This window comes from Cyprinodon tularosa, unplaced genomic scaffold, assembly GCF_016077235.1.
Source record: "Cyprinodon tularosa strain WSP-4 unplaced genomic scaffold, ASM1607723v1 ctg423, whole genome shotgun sequence".
In the NCBI taxonomy this organism is placed as follows: domain Eukaryota; kingdom Metazoa; phylum Chordata; class Actinopteri; order Cyprinodontiformes; family Cyprinodontidae; genus Cyprinodon; species Cyprinodon tularosa.
The window spans coordinates 115,001-134,463 of NW_024039145.1; the positions used below are offsets into that span (position 1 = coordinate 115,001).

Below are 19,463 nucleotides of genomic sequence, written 5' to 3' on the forward strand. Positions count from 1 at the left end.
CTAAAATTAACCAGAAACTGACAACACGGTGACTCCTGATCAGTCACCATTTTCATCTTGATTACCCCCCCCTCCATTTATTCACCTTTCTATCTTTGTTCAACAGTAACTGAATGTTTTCTAGAGGAGAAACAGCAGGATGGTCTGTTTGAATTATATAGAGAAGTCCTTAGAAAACAGCTAAGGAGAAAGTCTTTGCAGGCTGATTATATTCACCGTTTGATGGTGCCCACTCAGAGCAGACATGCTCCTTTTGACGTCGCAAGATGACACATGACCCAGTTTGTTTGAAGCATACTAAAAACCTTGGTGCTTTTTTCTTCTTCCTCCGCCTTGGCGTCTCTTTGTTTGTCGGCCTATGCCGTGTCTGGCCTTTGCAATGCAACACTTGTGCTCTGACTTTACCTGCAGCACAGATTTGCACCTGACTCTCAAGCCTTCCACTGTCTGCTCATCCTTTTCGCTCAAGGACTTGTCGCTTTCCCCCCGCTTCTTTTTGACTTTTTCTTCTGTCTCTCACTCCCCCACACTCTCTTATCTTCCCGTGTTCTCTCCTCTCACCCCTCCTCCCAGTTGAGTTTCATTTCACGGATTAGCCTGCCAGAGACCCCACAGCCTGAAATGTCTCAATCAGCTGCTAGCTTCCCTCCAACTCTTCTAGAGTGTCCAGGAATGGGTATGTGCATAGCTGTGTGTCTGTACTGTGCTCTGCACGCATACAGACAGGGGAGGATTTACCATTAGGCAAAACTAGGCAGGTGCCAAGTTCCTGGGGTCCCCATAAAACTCTGTTTACATGTATGATTAATACAAATGTTCCATATTTGTGCACATTAATTATGTTTTTGATCAAATAGTTTCACTAAAATGCCATCAGAACGCTGATAATATTAAGTGTGTCTCAGCCCCCCCCCCTTCAGTGTCCACCATATTGGATCAGTCCATTTGCTGGCATGTTCAGAAAGGTCCAAACAGACAGCAGCAAACCATTTGAAAACAAACCATGCAAAGAGCAGTGTTGCCAACTTAGCGCTTTAGTCGCTATATTTAGCCACTTTTCAGACCCCTCTAGCACTTTGATTTCTAAAAAGCTCCTAGCGCCAAATCTAGAGACTTTTTTCTGCTACTGGAGACTTTGGAGACAACATCTAAAAGCAGCGAACTCTGCTCTCCAGAGCGAGTAGATTGGTAACCCCGCCTCCTGCTCTCCTCTATCTTGTCTGCTGTCATGATTCATGCAGCTATTATTTCATCCAAATGAAAAATGGAGAACAGAGAAGCAGATCATGGCTTGTCTACAGTGAAAAGAAGGACTGGGTTATTTACTTTGGCCTTTTTGGAAACACAGGAAGGAGCAATCAGCTAAGTGAGCTTAGTGCTTGGAAAAAATCTTTCATTCCTTTAGAGACAGCATGAAAAGTCAGCTGAGTACAAAACATAGACAGGAAAACAACAAGAAAAGGGACAAGAAGAGAGGGACACAACCTAGAACAGATAATGGATGTCTATTCTATTAACATTTCTTTATCTGTAGAATGGGGCTGTTCTATGTGTTGTCTTCTGAAATCAGAGGGCCCCCTGCCTGTCTTTGCCCAGGGCCCCAAATTTCCTATACTGCCACTGTGTACAGACTGCATATGTATTCACAGAATCCACAAACTCTTATTTTTGAGTGAGGTTGAATACCTTCTCCAGGAAAATGGAGTCATGAGTGTAAGGTATGGAGAAAAGGCTTCGGTTGTTCAAACGTATCAAATGCAACCAATAATCTATAGCATAGAGAGCAAAGCGGATGGTTTTTTTAGGTCATGTTTCGGAGCTCGTTTCTGCTCTTTGTCGAGTTGTAAGACCTGGGTAAGTCCAGGCTTAGGAGTGAGGAATCTGCTGCTTATCAGCCCTGAGAGGTGCTTGGGGCTAACTTAACCCTCAGCCTGTTAGCTGGCCGCGCTCTAATTGGGAAGTGGTGCATCAGGGATGAGTGGTATTCAAATCGTCCATGAGGTAATCCTCACTCTACAAATGTGTGTTGTGACCCCGTGACCTTGCCTCTAATGATGTGGCTGCACCAGAACCAAAAAAGGAAGACATGCAGACGAATAAGAGCTCGGAGGGAATTTTTTTTTTCCTCTTTTGTTCCTTAACTGAAGTGCTCAGACTGCTGTTAGCATAATACCTAATTCTCAACGCTGCTTATGTACCACATCGCATTCAATATTGGGTTTGCCGTTCTTTCGCATGGTGGGCAGAAAGCTGAAAACTATTTTAGCCCCTGCCTCTGGAGGATGCGTGCAGCATGTGGATGGGAGCAGGAAAAAAATGCAAAGCATTGCTCCTACTATGCAACCAGAAACAATAGACACATTTTTGGATTACCTCAGCGCTGGTACTAGGCTGGAGATTTCGCCCCCGCTTACGTGCAGAAAAAGAGATGAAGAAAAAAAAATGCAGATATAAAATATTGATGCCAGAAGGCAGCTGATGGAAGCAGTGCAGACCCCCCTCCATCACACACACACGTCTATCTCTGCAGAACACAATCTGAATCCAACAAGAGAAACTTTTTAAAGCGGAGTTGTCGCCGTGTGAGGTAGTGTTTGTGAAGGAGAAACCTCGTCAGATTACAGCCTGGATATAAAACATACAACGATTTACATCGACTTTACATAAGCATCAGACATGTAGAGTCAATAACAAATATGTTGGCTTATTATATCCACTTTCTACTGTCTATAAACACAACCTGCAGGCTTCCCCAAACAAACAGCCACCCAAAAACAACAAGATGCTTTAGCTCTGTAGAGCCAAAGATCACTCCCACAGAAAATACCCACAGATTATAGGATGACTGCAAGGTTCCCATGATACAAGGAGAAAATAATCATCTTTGCTAATACATCATTATTACTCCATTAAGTGTGATTTCTAAGTAGTTACTGATGTGGTAAACATTCCAGTGGACACTAAAGAAAGTGAACCAGGATGATGTTTTCAATTAGCTGTCAGCTGAAAAACAAATTTAATATGTGGTGCAGTTGTTCCTGGACGGGGCCGCCTTTTACAGCTGCTTTTTCTATGTCTGCTTCCGTCTCCTTGAACCCCAGTGGGCCTCAGCAGATGGCCGCTCACACTGAGTCTGGTTCTGCTGGAGGTTTCTTCTTGTTAAAAGGGAGTTTTTCCTCTCCACTGTCGCTACAAGCATGCTTGATGTGAGGGATTGCTGAAGAGTCAATGAGTCGATGCAATCAACTGGTTTTCCTTAAATAGAAACTTTGAATCAATCTGACTGGATGATCTGGTGAACTGTAAAGTGCCTTGAGATGACGTGTGTTATGAATTGGCGCTATAGAGATAAACTAAATTGAATTGAATTGTAGCCATTCAACATTTCCCCACTTTCCTTGGCTGGTCCTTGGTTGGTCCCCTACAATTTCTTTTTAAACATCAATCTTTGTACTAAAATATTCTTTCTGTCATGATTTGTGGACATTAAGATCTAAAGAGAAGTGTCCTCTCTTGGTCAGACCCTGTAACTCAGTGAATTGATGGAGTCAGAGTAAAATAATGCTAGAGGGGGTCACTGCAGTGGCTGGAAGATGGAGGGAAGTGGGCAGCCATTCGCTGTAGGTACCAGATCTGCTCTGGTCCTGCTTCATGCCAGTGATGTTACGCTACATGATTGGCTGAATGTTCTCACATGATGTAAAACATTCTGGTTGCCCAGACAACCATACCAACATCACGCAGAGTCAGTGTGCCGAGTCGGGAGCATCTGTAGCGTTAGAGTGTCTAATGACCGATAAAGTTTTACCTGATCACCAACAAAACTGTAAAAAAATCTGTTTCTGGTGAACAAAGTAACTGATCGTAATATAAAAAGCTGGGTAGTGCTGTGGCTAGCTGTGCTCAGTAGCTAACAGGTTAGCCTCTTTTAGCTCTGTCACTAAGCCACATTAAGCTACACTAATAAATTTGCATAAAAAAAAAACGTTCAAAGTCAATTTTTAAAATGTTCCATTTGTCCTTCCTGCCCTCAGATCTTAATAAAATAATAAAAATAAGACTTTTTTTGTCACCTTTTTAAACGGCAGAGCTCAGTTTTAGAAGGCAGTACAATGATTGTTTTCTACAGTACTTTTGGCTACTTTAGATCGCCAATTAAATGTAAAATAATAGCAAATATAGGGAATAATATGTTGAGACTCCAAAAGAGATTTGATCCATAAGAAACTGATGTAATACAGTTTGTCTGAGTGGAGTTGCCATATGTTGACGTCATAAGAAAGAGGCGGGGCCAACAACGGCTCTAGTTTGAATGGGAAGGGCCATTTTGAATGGCTGCTGCTGGAGCAACATGAGGTCCTTTATCCTGCAGCTCTAACCGGTTTATAAACACCGTCCTGCAGGGTCCATCCACCGATGAACATCATTCTGCTGAGATGGCACATTTTTAAGGGGTGTGGTGGGGGGGTTGCATGGGCCAGTTGACGCCCACAACTCCCCTTTCAGATCCTAGCATAGTAGAACTGCTCCCAGCTGTTGCATGATGGATGTCCGCTACCTCAACCTGTCAAAGGCTCCTCTCTGTGCTTTTCTTCCACTTAGAAACTTACCTCTCAATGCCCATCCACACATATGATCTCCTTTCAGCTTTGCATATGAATGGAAGGGTATTCAGCAGGAATAAAAAATATTAAAAAGACACAAAGTGTTTTCTTCTGTCAGCCCCCGCTCACACATTTCATTTGGGAAACAATATCTTTATAGCTGTATTTTTGGAACGTCTCGCCTCATCTTTATTCAGCCTTGGAATTTGGCTTTTTTCACGTCCTCACATCACATCTTCATCTCATTTCCTCTCCAGTCCCACAGTCACATCCGTAATCTCTAAGTGCCAGGGATCCATCTCGCTGTTTTGCTAAAGCCTACGATACGGTAGCTTTACAAAAAAAAGAGAAAATCTGTCAATCAAGCTATTTATTCAGCCAATGCAAATTCATTTTCTATAACCATTCACTTCTTGGCTGGATAAAGACATAAAAAAAGTAAATCACAGTGACTGTTGGCCACACTAACTTAATCCTGTGATAAAAAAAAAGGGAAATGAGAAGAAAAACTGTGAGAAAATAGTGTTAGATGAATAATGAGGGCTCCAATACTTTTCATGCAAGTTAAAAAATACATATTTACATACACTGGCAGGAGGTCATCAAGTGTACACCCAAAGTTAATGAAAATGAATAATGGAAATTGTGCATTAAGCAACTTCAGTAATTACGGTGCTACTTGGCTGAGGTGATTACCCAAGAGGGAACGGCCAGAGGACACCGCGGGAGTGGAAACTTTCTGCCGTTCTTCCAGACGCACGTTCGCTCTGCCCTTGATCAGCGGGGGATATTAGAGCGAAGCGTTAACATCCGATTAGGATGGTTGGAGAAGTGAGTAATGGAGCTGTCTTTTAAAGAAAGATCTATATAGTTGCCTCGGGACAACACTAAAAGATTGGATATTTGTTGTCACTGGGCAGCTTCGAATTCAATTTTTAAACTCAATTGTAATTCAGTTTATTTCTATAGCACCAATTCACAGCACATATCATCTCAGGGCACTTTCCAGTTCACCAGATCATCCAATCAGATTGATTCAAAGTTTTCTATCTAAGGAAAACCAGCTGATTGCATCGACTCATTGACTCTTCAGCAATCCCTCAGACTAAGCATGCTTGTAGCGACAGTGGAGAGGAAAAACTCCCTTTGAACAGGAAGAAACCTCCAGCAGAACCAGGCTCAGTGTGAGCGGCCATCTGCTGAGGCCGACTGGCTTTCAGTCGGGTTTCAGCTTTTGCAGCAAAAGCAGCTGGTTTACATGCAAAGTCAATGGTTGACGCGCCTCAAGGTGCAGCAAAAGGTCCTGCAGCACATCTGAGCAGCTTAAGCTGCGCCTCACAAGCTTCTGAGCATCTGATGTGCTTCAGAATCAGCAGCTGCTGGAGTTGGAAAAATTGAGCTTTTGCTGCTGGACGCGCCAAATCAACCAATCACAGAAGCTGATCTGGGAGCTGGCAGGGAGTCAGACACAGCACTGCTGATGCAGAGCGCTATGATCACTGCTCTGAAACAGTTTATTAACGACTAAATTAACTTAAAATGTAGAAACCTGCCCGCAAAATATATTCGATTTTATTATCCTGGTGCCTGCAGTTTGGATTACGTGCATGAAAAATGTCTGCCGGGAACAGTAGCAGAAAACAGCAAAGATGCGACAAGAGGCCACCATCGAAGGGGATTCCCAGGATCTGAGCGGCTCCCATAGAGAAATAATATCTGAAGGCAGGATGGTAAACTGGATGAACTGACTCAACAGATGAAGTTTTCAGGTGGACCTTCTCACTTAAAAATATATTCAAACTACTTTTTACCCACTTATATTAGCAGCCATTCAAAGTTTCCCCATAGGTCCTTCCCTTGTCCCCTACAATTCATTTTTAAACATCTAAAAAATATTTTTTCGTGATGATTTGTGGACATTAAGATCTAAAAAGAAGCTTCATCTCCTGGTCAGACCCTGTAATTCAGTGAAAGGGAACGCCCAGGAGAAGGCCAGTGGCTGGAAGTTGGAGGGGATTTTGCTGCCATTGGGCTGGGAAGGGCCATTTTGAATGGCTGCTACTGTGTAACAGCATATATAGCTGCCATTTTTACAGGCAAAGAAAGGATAGGGTATCTCTGCCCACCGGGCATCAGCCTCACTTTTCGACTGCGCCGCTGGAGCAGCAAAGATACTTCAGCCGCGCGTCAGAACTAAACTTATAAATGCATCAAACATGAAGCAGCACGCACGTTTTGCAGCTCTATCTGCTTGCGGGCTGAACTTAGCATAACATGGTAAAGCAGAGCTCGGACACCAACTATTAGGAAGCTTGTTAATATCTCAATCCCATTTCTCTGACTGCTAAATCACCCAGATAATTACACGCATTTCTAAAGTTACTGCGATTCAAAACCAATAAAGTTTCTGAACAGACACTTGTCACTTTTGCCTTGGAGCTCTGGGAGTCTAAGTGAAAAACATGTTTGGGCCGATTTAAAGGATAATGATGAGATATTTAACGCAACCTTAAAAAAAGTGGTGTGTCATACTGCGTCACCTCATATACCGTGTTGGTTTCAGAATGACTGTCAGTTGAGTCAGCCAGGCAGCGTGTCATTGAGGTTTTCCTCCCAAGGATTTCTTAATAAGATGATATAAGCTAAATTAAAAACAAGTCAAACTTCACATTTGGAAAAATGTGGAAAAAAATTATAACAAAAGCATCATGTTTGAATCAGATAAGTAAAGCAGCCAAGACATGTTTTGACACAATGTCTTTCTTGTTTGCATGTTAAATAAAACCTTCCGCTGTTATCAGGCTCTATGATGTGTGGCTGCATCCTTAGCGCTCCATTCTCCTAAACCCACTGAAATGTTGAGGCTGGAACTGCTGTGGTTGGTAAAACATCTCCTGCAGACTATTTTTAGATTGGATGGCTTCATTCGATGGTGAAGGATCTCAGACATCAGGGCTCGATGTTAACAATCGCCCGATCTCCCGGGGCAAGTAGTTTTTATTTTCGGGAGAGTATGAATTACATTGCATTTGCCCGCCGGGCAAAAAATAGGAAAAATGTATCACTCAAAATTACTTCAAAATCACCGACATTCGATGAAAACGACCCAGAAGCGCCATTTTTGTTGTTGATTTTCCGCCAGATGGCCTGATTTTTTTTAGCCTCGTGAGACCATCCTGTTCTCGCGAGCTTCCAAGATTTCACTCGCTAATCAGTCTGGAGACTCTCCGTTGAAGAAAATTTGGAGCCGTTCACCAAACGAACGTCCAATCAGCGTTGGCTTTGAGGCGGGTTGAGGTGTGACGCAATGAGAAGCGCGACAGTTCAGTCTAAAGAACATGGCGGCTTCAGCCGATGAAACTAGCGTTAGCGTGGCTATCGAGCAAGTTTTATCGGAATTACAGAGTATTTCTTCACTGAAAGAAGAGCAAAACACTGCTCTGGAGGCTTTTCTCAGAGGAAAAGATGTTTTTGCTCTTCTCCTGACTGGTTTCGGCAAGACTTTGATCTATCAATTGGCTCCTCTTCGTCGTCGCTCTGTTAGTACGTCATATGTTTCGTTGATCTGATTGGTTTATTTGGCCCGTCTATCACCAACATAGGCCAATCAGCTAACCAGTATTTTCGCCCCTTCCCAAAATTACTTCAACGGAAGGTTTCCAGATGGATATGTGGAGCAAATCCATCTGGCGGAGTCAGGTTACTGATTTTTGTCCACCTAGCAGTAATTTTGATGTAGTTACCAAAACGGCATCATATGGCAGTCTTCTGTACAGTGATGCAGGTCATACATTAAAAATGTTCATTAATTTTTTTCTCTCAGACATTGGAGAGGTGCATTTAAATGTTATAGAGCTACACATGTTAAATTGGTGACCTGTTATGTTATTATTATTGTCTTGTTGCTGCATTTATTTTGTCAGGGAAAACTAATCCTGAGTCAGTTAAAAGTCAGGGAATTCTGAAATGATGTCAGACTGTGGAAACCCTGAATAAAATAACTATGTATAATGATTCTCTAGAAAAGTCACATTATATTAATAGTATTATCTTGTATAAACATACCGTGACTCTAAAATAAAAGTTATTCATTTGTGACATTGACTTCTGTCTTGTGATTTATCTTAAGTTTTTAACCTGTCAAGTTTTTTTTAGATTTTTAACATTACAATTTATATTTTTCCAAGCACACAACAGTTTAAAGCAAAGTTTAGTTTGAAAAGAATGTGCAGGAAGGATTGAAAAGCATGTTAACACGGTAATGGAGGCTGGAGTTCATTATCTGACGCATGCAGATACACACCAGGAACCTGGAAACTTAAAAAATACTGCATTACAAAAAACATTTAAAAAACAAACATGTTTCATTGATATGTATACAAAAATGAATATTAGCAGAGATGGCAAAAGTACTCACTTTCCGTACTTGAGTAAAAGTACAGATACTTGTGTTAAAAAATACTCTGGTAAAAGTGGAAGTACTGATTAAACTTATTTACTCAAGTAAAAGTAACAAAGTACAGGCTTGTAAATTTACTTAAAGTATAAAAGTAAAAGTAGAAACCACTTTTTTCATGCCGTTGCCTACATTTTAAATGGATGTCTGCCAATAGGACTAGATCTCCGTTGTGTTCATTTCCAATTATCTCGTCGTCCATACTGCTATGCTAACGCCACCGCCACCAAGCTGCAATGATTTGCCGCCAATGAATACCGCCGAATCTGTCGATTCATCTTGTAGTGGTGCGTCAAATGCAACGTACATTCCCATCCAATTAGATTGAATTTGGTATTGATGACGTGAAAAATAATAACGGTAACTCCATTGAAATGATTCAAAACTAAAGTAACGAGACAATTTTTTAAAATGTAAGGAGTAGAAAGTACAGATATTTGTGTAAAAATTTAAGGAGTAGAAGTAAAAAGTCGCCATAAAAATAAGTAGTAAAGTAAAGTAAAAATATCAGAAAAATCTACTTGAGTACAGTAACGAAGTATTTGTACTTCGTTACTTCCCATGTCTGAATATTAGGAACTATATTTATCAAACATTATACTGGGCAAGTAAAAATTATTTCTGGGAAAATGAAACGTGAAAGTCACTTGCCCAAAAGGCAAGTGGTAAAAATCCTTAAAGGAATAGTACACCCAAAACATGATTAGCCTTCATTTTCTACTCACCTCCATGCTGAACAACACTCTGGAGTACTTTTTTGATATCTCAAATGCATCTGGAGATCTGGGAGGCTTCTTGCTGTCTGCTGACATTCAAATAATGGAGGTCCATGGCGCCCGAGACAGAAAGGTCCATAAAAGTCCACAAAAACGTGTCAATATTCCTCCATACTGCTCGTCCAATGTAATCCAAGTGTCCTGAGTGGGTAGCATCCAGAATTTACTCGAAACGAAGTCATTTAGAATGTTTTTAGAGCATAAACAGTAGTGTATAGGATTTCCTAATAGCGCCCCCATGCGCGCTCACGATTCTACGGAAGCCGGCAGACCAAACCGGAAGAAAGTGCGCATTCAGCGTCTGGTCTGCCGATAATGCAAGCGTAGAAGAAGAAATGTGCTGTTTACCTGTGCAAAGAAAGAAACAACGAAAGAAAAATGTCTGAGGACTTCAGTGTTGAGGAAGAGCATGAGTTCTTTGCCGAGCTGAATGCGCTGGTTTGGTCTGCCGGCTTCCGTAGAATCGTGAGCGCGCATGGGGGCGCTATTAGGAAATCCTATACACTACTGTTTATGCTCTAAAAACATTCTAAATGACTTCGTTTCGAGTAAATTCTGGATGCTACCCACTCAGGAAACTTGGAATACATTGGACGAGCAGTATGGAGGAATATTGACACGTTTTTGTGGACTTTTATGGACCTTTCTGTCTCGGGCGCCATGGACCTCCATTATTTGAATGTCAGCAGACAGCAAGAAGCCTCCCAGATCTCCAGATGCATTTGAGATATCAAAAAAGTACTCCAGAGTGTTGTTCAGCATGGAGGTGAGTAGAAAATGAAGGCTAATCATGTTTTGGGTGTACTATTCCTTTAACGTCAACCCCTGGACATGTTCTGTAAAAAATAGGTTCAGTTAATATTAAATAAAAACTCCTGAAAGAATGAAACTAAATGTTTTGAGGCTAAAGATATTGCCTCCATAACAAACTTACTCCCTGCCTTAAGTCCTAAGCATTTTATAGACTGGTGTTCTTGGAAAAGCACTTTAAGGCATTTCAAAACACATAGACTTAAGCCTCATTTCCACTACATTTCCACCACTGCAAAAACGATCTAGAAATAAGTAAACAATTCTTAAATTAAGTGTATTCAGACTTAATTTGAGTTTGCCAATCGAATGAATAATTTTACTCTTAAAATACGATAATTAGATAAAATGCACTTGAAATAAGACAATGCAGTTGTGTTTTCTTATTTTAAGTGTAAATTGTCTTGTTCCATTGGCAAATGTCTCTTTTACCTCCTCAATTCAAGAACAAATGTACTTATTTTAAGAAAAAATTACTTATCAAGATTGAGATTTTTTGCAGTGAGATATCTGTAGAGTGAAAACGGCACGCACAACTGAACCAGACCGTGCCAGACACAACTAAACCGCTCTAAACTGGTACTAGTTAGTGCCATTAGATGGCACTGTAGAAATAAACCAAATTGAATTGTAGAGAGCATAGTTGTGTGCTAGCAGTGTAGCAAGTGTTGGCTTTTAGGGGTTAAAGTAGAAGGGGCCAGGGGAGTTATTAATGATATGAGTAGCTGTGAAGTGAGAAACGGTGCAATCATTAAACCTAACAGATGCTGCATGTCCAAACATGCCAGCTTCTTGTATCTCCAACTTAAACCTCTAATAAGCTTCAACGTTTTAGTTTTCCTATTGTTTTTCAGCAAATTGAAAAGCGAATAAAGCTAATGTTTGGTGCTACTGGATTTTTAGTTAAACCATCACGGTCCAAGTGATGTTAGATTTGTGCAAGAAACCCAGCAGCTTACACCATGCCTGTAATGTGGATGTCAGCACTTTAAAGGACTCGTATTCATTACAGCACATGTTCAGATCTGCTTGAGGCTGAATGATGGTGCAGTGCAACAGTCCTTTCCTAAGCTGTGTCATTGTCAGTCAGTAATTCATCCTAGCCTAGCAGAACACTTGGACAAGAAAGGGAATGCCTGACTCTCTGGACTAGCTGCTACACTTGGGGGAGGAGACCGAGACACACCCAAATGCTCCCAGTCCAAATTCCTCGGGTGCACCAGAAGAAGACAGCAGCCAAAGCGCTGACACAGAGGTTGGAGATTTTAGAGGTACTGTTTGTAGAGATTCTTGCAATGAGGAGAACTAAATCACCTTATTTTATTCCAATTATAGGTTTTCCTCCTGCAAGAATTTCACCATCATGCAAATGTATATCTTCCTGCTGGCATATTTCCACTTACATAAAAGAGTCCAACTGTGATTAGCATTAAGGTTCCTTAACATTTAAACTCTACAGAAGCAGAGTTTTAGGGCAGGTAGACACAAACAAACAGGTTGCTCAATGAGAAAAAGCTCCTAAAGATGGAGGAATTAGTTCTTGCATATTAGATCCAGCATCAACTCCAAACTCCAATCCATTAAATCCTCTCCTGATGCTCTGATTCAGCGCACAGACAAGGCGGTGCAATGCTCCACACTGCTTAGCGTTACGTCAGATAACTTTCCTGCTGCCTCCCGTCGTCACATTAGAAATTCTGACTTGGCCTAGTTTGTGTGAACTGGGAAAAGCAGCCCTGCTCATCAGCGCGGACTGGGCATGTGTACCGGCTGCACATGCACAGCTGTTTCAGCTGTTTGGAATCAACAGATGCACGGGGCAAAATTAACATAATGAATGCCAGAAAAGTATGTGCAGCCGCAAGGTGCCTGCAGGCCAAATCGCGGGCCCTGTGATACATTATCAGCAGCGAGAAGGCACACAGATAAAGGCCCAAAGATTTCATTAAGGGGTCCTGTTTACCCACAGAGATAAAGCAGGGTGCTAACACGGTCCTGCTGGTGAGCGCCACTCCCCCGTGCACAGTAGCTGACGGCAAAGCAACAAAAAAAAAAAAAACAACACTTTGAAATAAATATGTTGAGAGTGGGAGCTGGAAGTAAATGAGCTCCTCCAATTCAACCTGAATCCCCCATCCTGTGTAAACAAGCCGTCAATGGCTGTCACCAAAGCGCCACCCCAGCCAGGACAAAGGACGGCTGCTGCGTGGGCTGCCGCTGCCGACTGTAATTGCAATCTTTCAGACGGGAAATGGCAAATTGCTCCTCTCATCATTAGCAACAAGCTAAGACAGAAAACAGACACCCAAGCCTGCAAACATAATTATGATGACATGCTGGGAGGCAGACGAGCTGCTAGAGAACACATCTGGAGCTTTCATGAGACCGCAGCAAAATGACTCAACGGGGTCTGGATTAGGGCTCTGGACTGTGTCCCCACCCCCCACCCCCCTGCATGTGGCTTCACAGGGTTTTTCTTTTTTTAGCCTCAGCGACTGCCTGGCAGACTCACTTGTGCAGGCTACAGATGGCAGGTCGGAGAGCGCTCGGTAGTAGCCGTCCTCACAGTCACAGCGCCATGAGCCCTCGCGGTCGTTGAAGCTGTGCGCCGGACAGCGAGAGCACTGGAGGTCCTGAGAGGACGACTTGTAGAAACCACGACCGCACGCTGTGGAAGGCAAACAGAAACAGCAAATCAAACAGGCTGATTGGCGTTCAAAGGAACAATATTATGGCTCATTTAAAAAGAAACACTTAAACAGAAGCCAAAATATCAGAACGGGAATTTGGACGACATTATGACCTCATGCTGTGTTATATAATACTTTAATCGACATTTCATAACATGTCCTTGCTGCTTCTTCAATATAATAGCTGGTTTAGCTAACTACTGTAACTCTAACTAATCTCCAGCACAGAGCAGCTCAGAGGTAGAGAGAAAGCTTGGAGCAGCTTAATCAAAACCAACTCTTTCCTTTTAAATAAATGTCTTTAATTATATATTTAATTTAGCATTTATTATAATAAACATTTCCCAGTTTATACTAATGTTGCACCAATGCCATTTTTTGGCCCCGATACCCGGTACCTGGCAGTGCAGCATCAGCCGATACCATCTGTCTGACATTCATGTGTGTATACAGGTGCTGGTCATAAAATTAGAATATCATGAAAAAGTAGATTGATTTCAGTAATTCCATTTAAAAAGTGAAACTTGTATATTATATTCATACATTACATACAAACTCATATATTTCAGATGTTTATTTTGTTTAATTTTGATGATTACAAATGACAACAAATGAAAATCTCAAATTCATCATATCAGAAAATTAGAATATTGTGAAAAGGTTCAAAATTGATGGCCCCTGGTGCCACACTCTAATCAGCTAATTAACTCAAACCACCTGCAAAAGCCTTTAAATGGTCTTTCAGTCTAGTTCTATAGGCTACACAATCATGGGGAAGACTGCTGACTTGACAGTTGTCCAAAAGACGACCATCGACACCTTGCACAAGGAGGGCAAGACACAAAAGGTCATCGCTAAAGAGGCTGGCTGTTCACAGAGCTCAGTGTCCAAGCACATTAATAGAGAGGCGAAGGGAAGGAAAAGATGTGGTCGAAAAAAGTGTACAAGCAAGAGAGATAACCGCACCCTGGAGAGGATTGTGAAACAAAACCCCTTCAAAAATGTGGGGGAGATTCACAAAGAGTGGACTGCAGCTGGAGTGAGTGCTTCAAGAACCACCACACACAGACGTATGAAAGACATGGGTTTCTGCTGTCGCATTCCTTGTGTCAAGCCACTCTTGAACCACAGACAGCGTCAGAAGCGTCTTGCCTGGGCTAAAGAGAAACAGGACTGGACTGCTGGTGAGTGGTCCAAAGTCATGTTCTCTGATGAAAGTAAATTTTGCATTTCCTTTGGAAATCAAGGTCCCAGAGTCTGGAGGAAAAGAAGAGAGGCACTTCATCCACGTTGCTTGAAGTCCAGTGTAAAGTTTCCACAGTCAGTGATGGTTTGGGGTGCCATGTCATCTGCTGGTGTTGGTCCATTGTGTTTTCTGAGGTCCAGGGTCAACGCAGCCACATACCAGGAAGTTTTAGAGCACTTCATGCTTCCTGCAGCTGACCAACTTTTTGGAGATGCAGATTTCATTTTCCAACAGGACTTGGCACCTGCACACAGTGCCAAAGCTACCAGTACCTGGTTGAAGGACCATGGTATCCCTGTTCTTAATTGGCCAGCAAACTCTCCTGACCTTAACCCCATAGAAAATCTATGGGGTATTGTGAAGAAGAAGATGCAATACACCAGACCCAACAATTCAGAAGAGCTAAAAGCCACTATTAGAGCAACCTGGGCTATCATAACACCTGAGCAGTGCCACAGACTGATCGACTCCATGCCACGCCGCATTGCTGCAGTAATACAGGCCAAAGGAGGCCCAACTAAATACTGAGTGCTGTACATGCTCATACTTTTCATGTTCATACTTTTCAGTTGGCCAACATTTCTATAAATCCTTTGTTTTTATTGGTCTTCAGTAATATTCTAATTTTCTGATATGATGAATTTGAGATTTTCATTTGTTGTCATTTGTAATCATCAAAATTAAACAAAATAAACATCTGAAATATATGAGTTTGTATGTAATGTATGAATATAATATACAAGTTTCACTTTTTAAATAGAATTACTGAAATCAATCTACTTTTTCATGATATTCTAATTTTATGACCAGCACCTGTATATGAAGAACTGCATACTACTTGGATATAAAATAGTTTCCATAATGGCTTTATCAAGCTGCTGCCTACCTTTGTGAAGCAGGAAAAAGACAAATAAAAAAGTGGACCCAGTAAAACTTTTTATTGCCTACCAGGAATGGGAGACAATCAAATAAACTTTTGGCTCTAAAAATGATATCAGTGCCCTATTTTTTGGTATTCGCCGATACCGATATATTGGTATCTGTATCGGTATAACACTAGTTTTTACTTTGTAGGTAAAATTTGCAAAAAATTTAACATGCAATATATGTTGAGTGGAAAACAAAAAGTCATAGATTTTACAGATCAATGAATATTACATCTATAAAATATTGATCATATTGTTAAGAGCCTTTTGTTAAGTGGCACTGAATATTTAACGTGTAATAAAGTCATAGTTTAGATTACTTTTGAAACGGAGCTAATTGGGTTTCTAGTCGGCAGTCTTTATCTTCCTTGGAGAACAAAGCATCTAAAACATTCTCTGTTTGAAGATTTAGAAAAATTTACTTTAATGATTACAGATTTAACCATTTATACTAGAAGTTCACAGACATTTAAATCAACAATATCGAGTAACAACATCTCTTTTATGAATCAGAATCAGAATCAGAATCGGGTTTATTGCCATTGTTAGTGAAGAAGTTCACAACTAGGAATTTTTTGTGGTACAGTCGTGCAACATGAAACATATATGAAATAGTAAATAAAATTATAAAAATCTCTAAAAACACTAGGGTATAAGGCATGCAAAAAATATACTAATATATACACTTAAGATAAAAATATGGATAAATTTAAAAAGTAAAATGTACAAGGTAGTGCAAATAGAGCAGTGTGCAATACAGCAGTGTGAATGGCATGGGCAGGTTATGGAGTCTGACATATAGTGTTCATGAGTCTTATGGCAGAGGGGAAGAAGCTGTTTTTATGGCGGGAGGTTCTGGTCCGTATGGACCGTAGCCTCCTCCCTGAGGGAAGAGGTTCAAACAGTCTGTGTCCAGGGTGAGAAGGGTCGGCTGTGATGCGACCTGCACGCCTTCTGGTCCTGGAGACATACAGGTCCTGGAGTGACGGCAGCTTACAGCCGATCACCTTCTCAGCAGAGCGCACAATGCGCTGCAGTTGGTATCTGTCCCTGGCGGTGGCGCCAGCGTACCACACGGTGATGGAGGAGGTGAGGTTGGACTCAATGATGGAGGTGTAAAACTGCACCAACATCCGGGTTGGCAGCTTAAGTTTCCTCAGCTGCCGCAGAAAGAACATCCTCTGCTGGGCCTTCTTGACGAGGGAGCTGATGGTCAACTCCCACCTGAGGTCCTGGGTGATGGTGGTGCCCAGGAAGCGGAAGGACTCCACGTTGGAGATGGGGGTAGGGCTGTCTGTGAGGGCAAGGGGGGACGGTGGGGCTGTGACCTTTCTGAAGTCCACGATCATCTCCACTCTCTTTTGGGTGTTCAGATCCAGGTTGTTGCTGCTGCACCAGGACACCAGCCGGTCCACCTCCCTCCTGTAGGCAGACTCATCACCGTCCGAGATGAGCCCGATGAGGGTGGTGTCGTCCGCAAACTTGATCAGTTTCACGGACTGATGGCTAGAGGTGCAGCAGTTGGTGTACAGGGAGAAAAGCCAGGGGGACAGGACACAGCCCTGGGGGGATCCGGTGTTGATGGTCCGTGTGTCCGAGACAGTCGTTCCCAGCCGCACGTGCTGTCTCCGGTCCGTCAGGAAGTCAGTAATCCACCTGCAGAGGGAGCTGGGCACGTTGAGCTGGTACAGCTTGTCCTGGAGCAGTCAATAGTTCAATAGTTTTCTGATATTATATCCTATATGCATCCAACCAATTTTCATACCATGAAAAAACAACCAGGGCTAACGGTAGCCTTGGCTTCTGTAGACGGGCTAACGTTAGCCTGTCTACAGCAGCCAAGGCTAACGTTAGCCCGTCTACAGCAGCCAGGGCTAACGTTAGCCCGTCTGCAGCCGCCAGAGCTAACGTTAGCTGGTCTACAGCAGCCAGGGCTACCGTTAGCACATCTGCAGCAGCCAGGGATAACATTAGCCCGTCTGCAGCAGCTAGGGCTACCGTTAGCCGGTCTGCAGTAGCCAGGGCTAATGTTGGCCCGTCTCCAGCAGCCAGGGCTACCGTTAGCCGGTCTGCAGCAGCCCTCTCTCTGCATAGCCATGTGTGAAGTACTGCTGGCTCTGATGGAGAAATTTTTTTGTTTTGTTTGTGTTCATTATTATTCCCACATTGAATAAAAAAAGTCATAATTTATTATTATCTAGAGACTATTAATAACAGGAGGAGAAATGCAGCTCCAGAGGAGCCGAGCGTGTGGTGATGTCATCAGTACGCTTCTGTTGCAATTGACCCATAGTTATGCTGCGTGCTCCCGTTATACCAGAGTCCACACTTTCCTGTGTTCTTCTCAAGGACATACTTGGTGAGGACACGAGTCCGTACTCGCGTTCTTGTGAATTGATAAATCACCAGAAACTGGATATAAATAAATACTGGTGGTGAAAATTAGCCCAGTTTTACTTATCATATCGATAGCCATTGTTTTAAAATGATGTTAATACTGATATATCATGCATCTCTAAAATATGGTATAAAAAGCCATGAAGCAGCTAGAGGTAGGAAAGTACGCATAAGTGATCATTTGTTGGAAAATATTACTAGAATAGTTTTACAGTATCTGAAGTCAGAGCGATGTGCTCAGAACCTACTGAGAAAAGCCCGGAATGAAAATGAAAGCATTGTGGTTGTAGGATCGTTAGTAGATTCTGGTTTAGGTTAGAATCCCAGCTGGATGCGCAGACACCTGGATGACGCTGTCGCTCATCGCTGTGTTGACTCCACCCTAAAGGTTCGTGATCATCTTTGCTTCTCTACCAGGGGGGTGTCAGAGTCAGAACTACCACTATTTACAGGAAACTCCAGCAATAATATGGCAACTGTAATCATTTCTAATCTGAAATTCAACTAATGCCTGGAAGGATGCCAGCACTTTTATCTGCCGTATCCAAGCTAAGCCGACTTCAAACAGGATCCCATTCAATGATGATCTCAGCAGTCATTACAAATCACTAAATGTCTGGAGGTGATATTAGTCCTGTGCAAACACGGTCCCAGCATTGCACCTGAGTTCCCATCGTGAAGCAGGCAAGATGGAACAAAGCACAACAATTTCACATGTGGATGACAGAGTCAGCCCTTTCAGGCAGGCTGAGCCATAAAGTCAGCCGCCCCAAAGCTCACCATGATGCACAAGTCCTGGGATAAAGGAAAGCTTGGGAGGAACAAAGCTGGGAGATTTTGGTTCTCATGAATCCTCAGGTCAGCTGAGGGCTTTGGCTTGTTTAGAAGAAGGCTATCTGAGAGAGAAGACAGCGTCTATAGATATTAGAACATAGAGCAATAATGGTTAACCTTTGACCTTTGGAACATCCACAGAAGGCTAGTCGGCTGGACCAACAAACTGTTTTAATACATTCAACAAATTCAGCTGTTGGAGAATATTTTACGCACGTCATGGAATGCAAACCATACTTAGGACTTATTCAGCTAAGATAGTGATAGGCTGATATAGTATTAATTCCCTCTTCAATAGTATCAACAATGTCATTTCTCTGGCTAAACAAGAAATTCAAACCTTAGAGGGGTCAAAGGTATCAGTCTGCATGCTTTGCCAGTTGTAAGTTTGCCAGGATTAGACTAAAAATCCAGGAAAGCCACAAAAACACATCATTTATGAGGCTGTGGGAAAAGTCAGGCAGTGATTCCTGCAGCCAGAGAGGACTGGCTGACTGCAGCCCATCAGGTGGATTCATGTGGCCCATGGGCTCAACAAATGCAAGTCCACAGAGTGACAGGAAACAGTTATTCTTCACATTTCAACAATTTCACTAGTATATCATTTTTAGCTTAGGTTCTTCTAAAGGTCACAGCTTCATCTGCATCAAAACCATTTTTATTTCAAACATATTACATCCACAGAACATCTAGCATGGTGCACTATACATTTAGCAGAAAAATG

At 42.2% G+C, this 19,463-nt stretch overlaps 1 protein-coding gene across 4 annotated transcripts in view; it reads right to left on the reverse strand.

The window, feature by feature from the left end:
- The window catches only part of epha7 (eph receptor A7), a 157,977-nt gene that overhangs the window by 98,894 nt on the left and 39,620 nt on the right, over positions 1-19,463 (reverse strand). For all 4 annotated transcript variants that reach the window (XM_038299285.1, XM_038299288.1, XM_038299284.1 and 1 more), the window contains exon 4: positions 13,159-13,314. In XM_038299285.1, the coding sequence (XP_038155213.1) occupies positions 13,159-13,314 (156 nt within the window). The remainder of the gene's footprint in view (positions 1-13,158; positions 13,315-19,463) is intronic.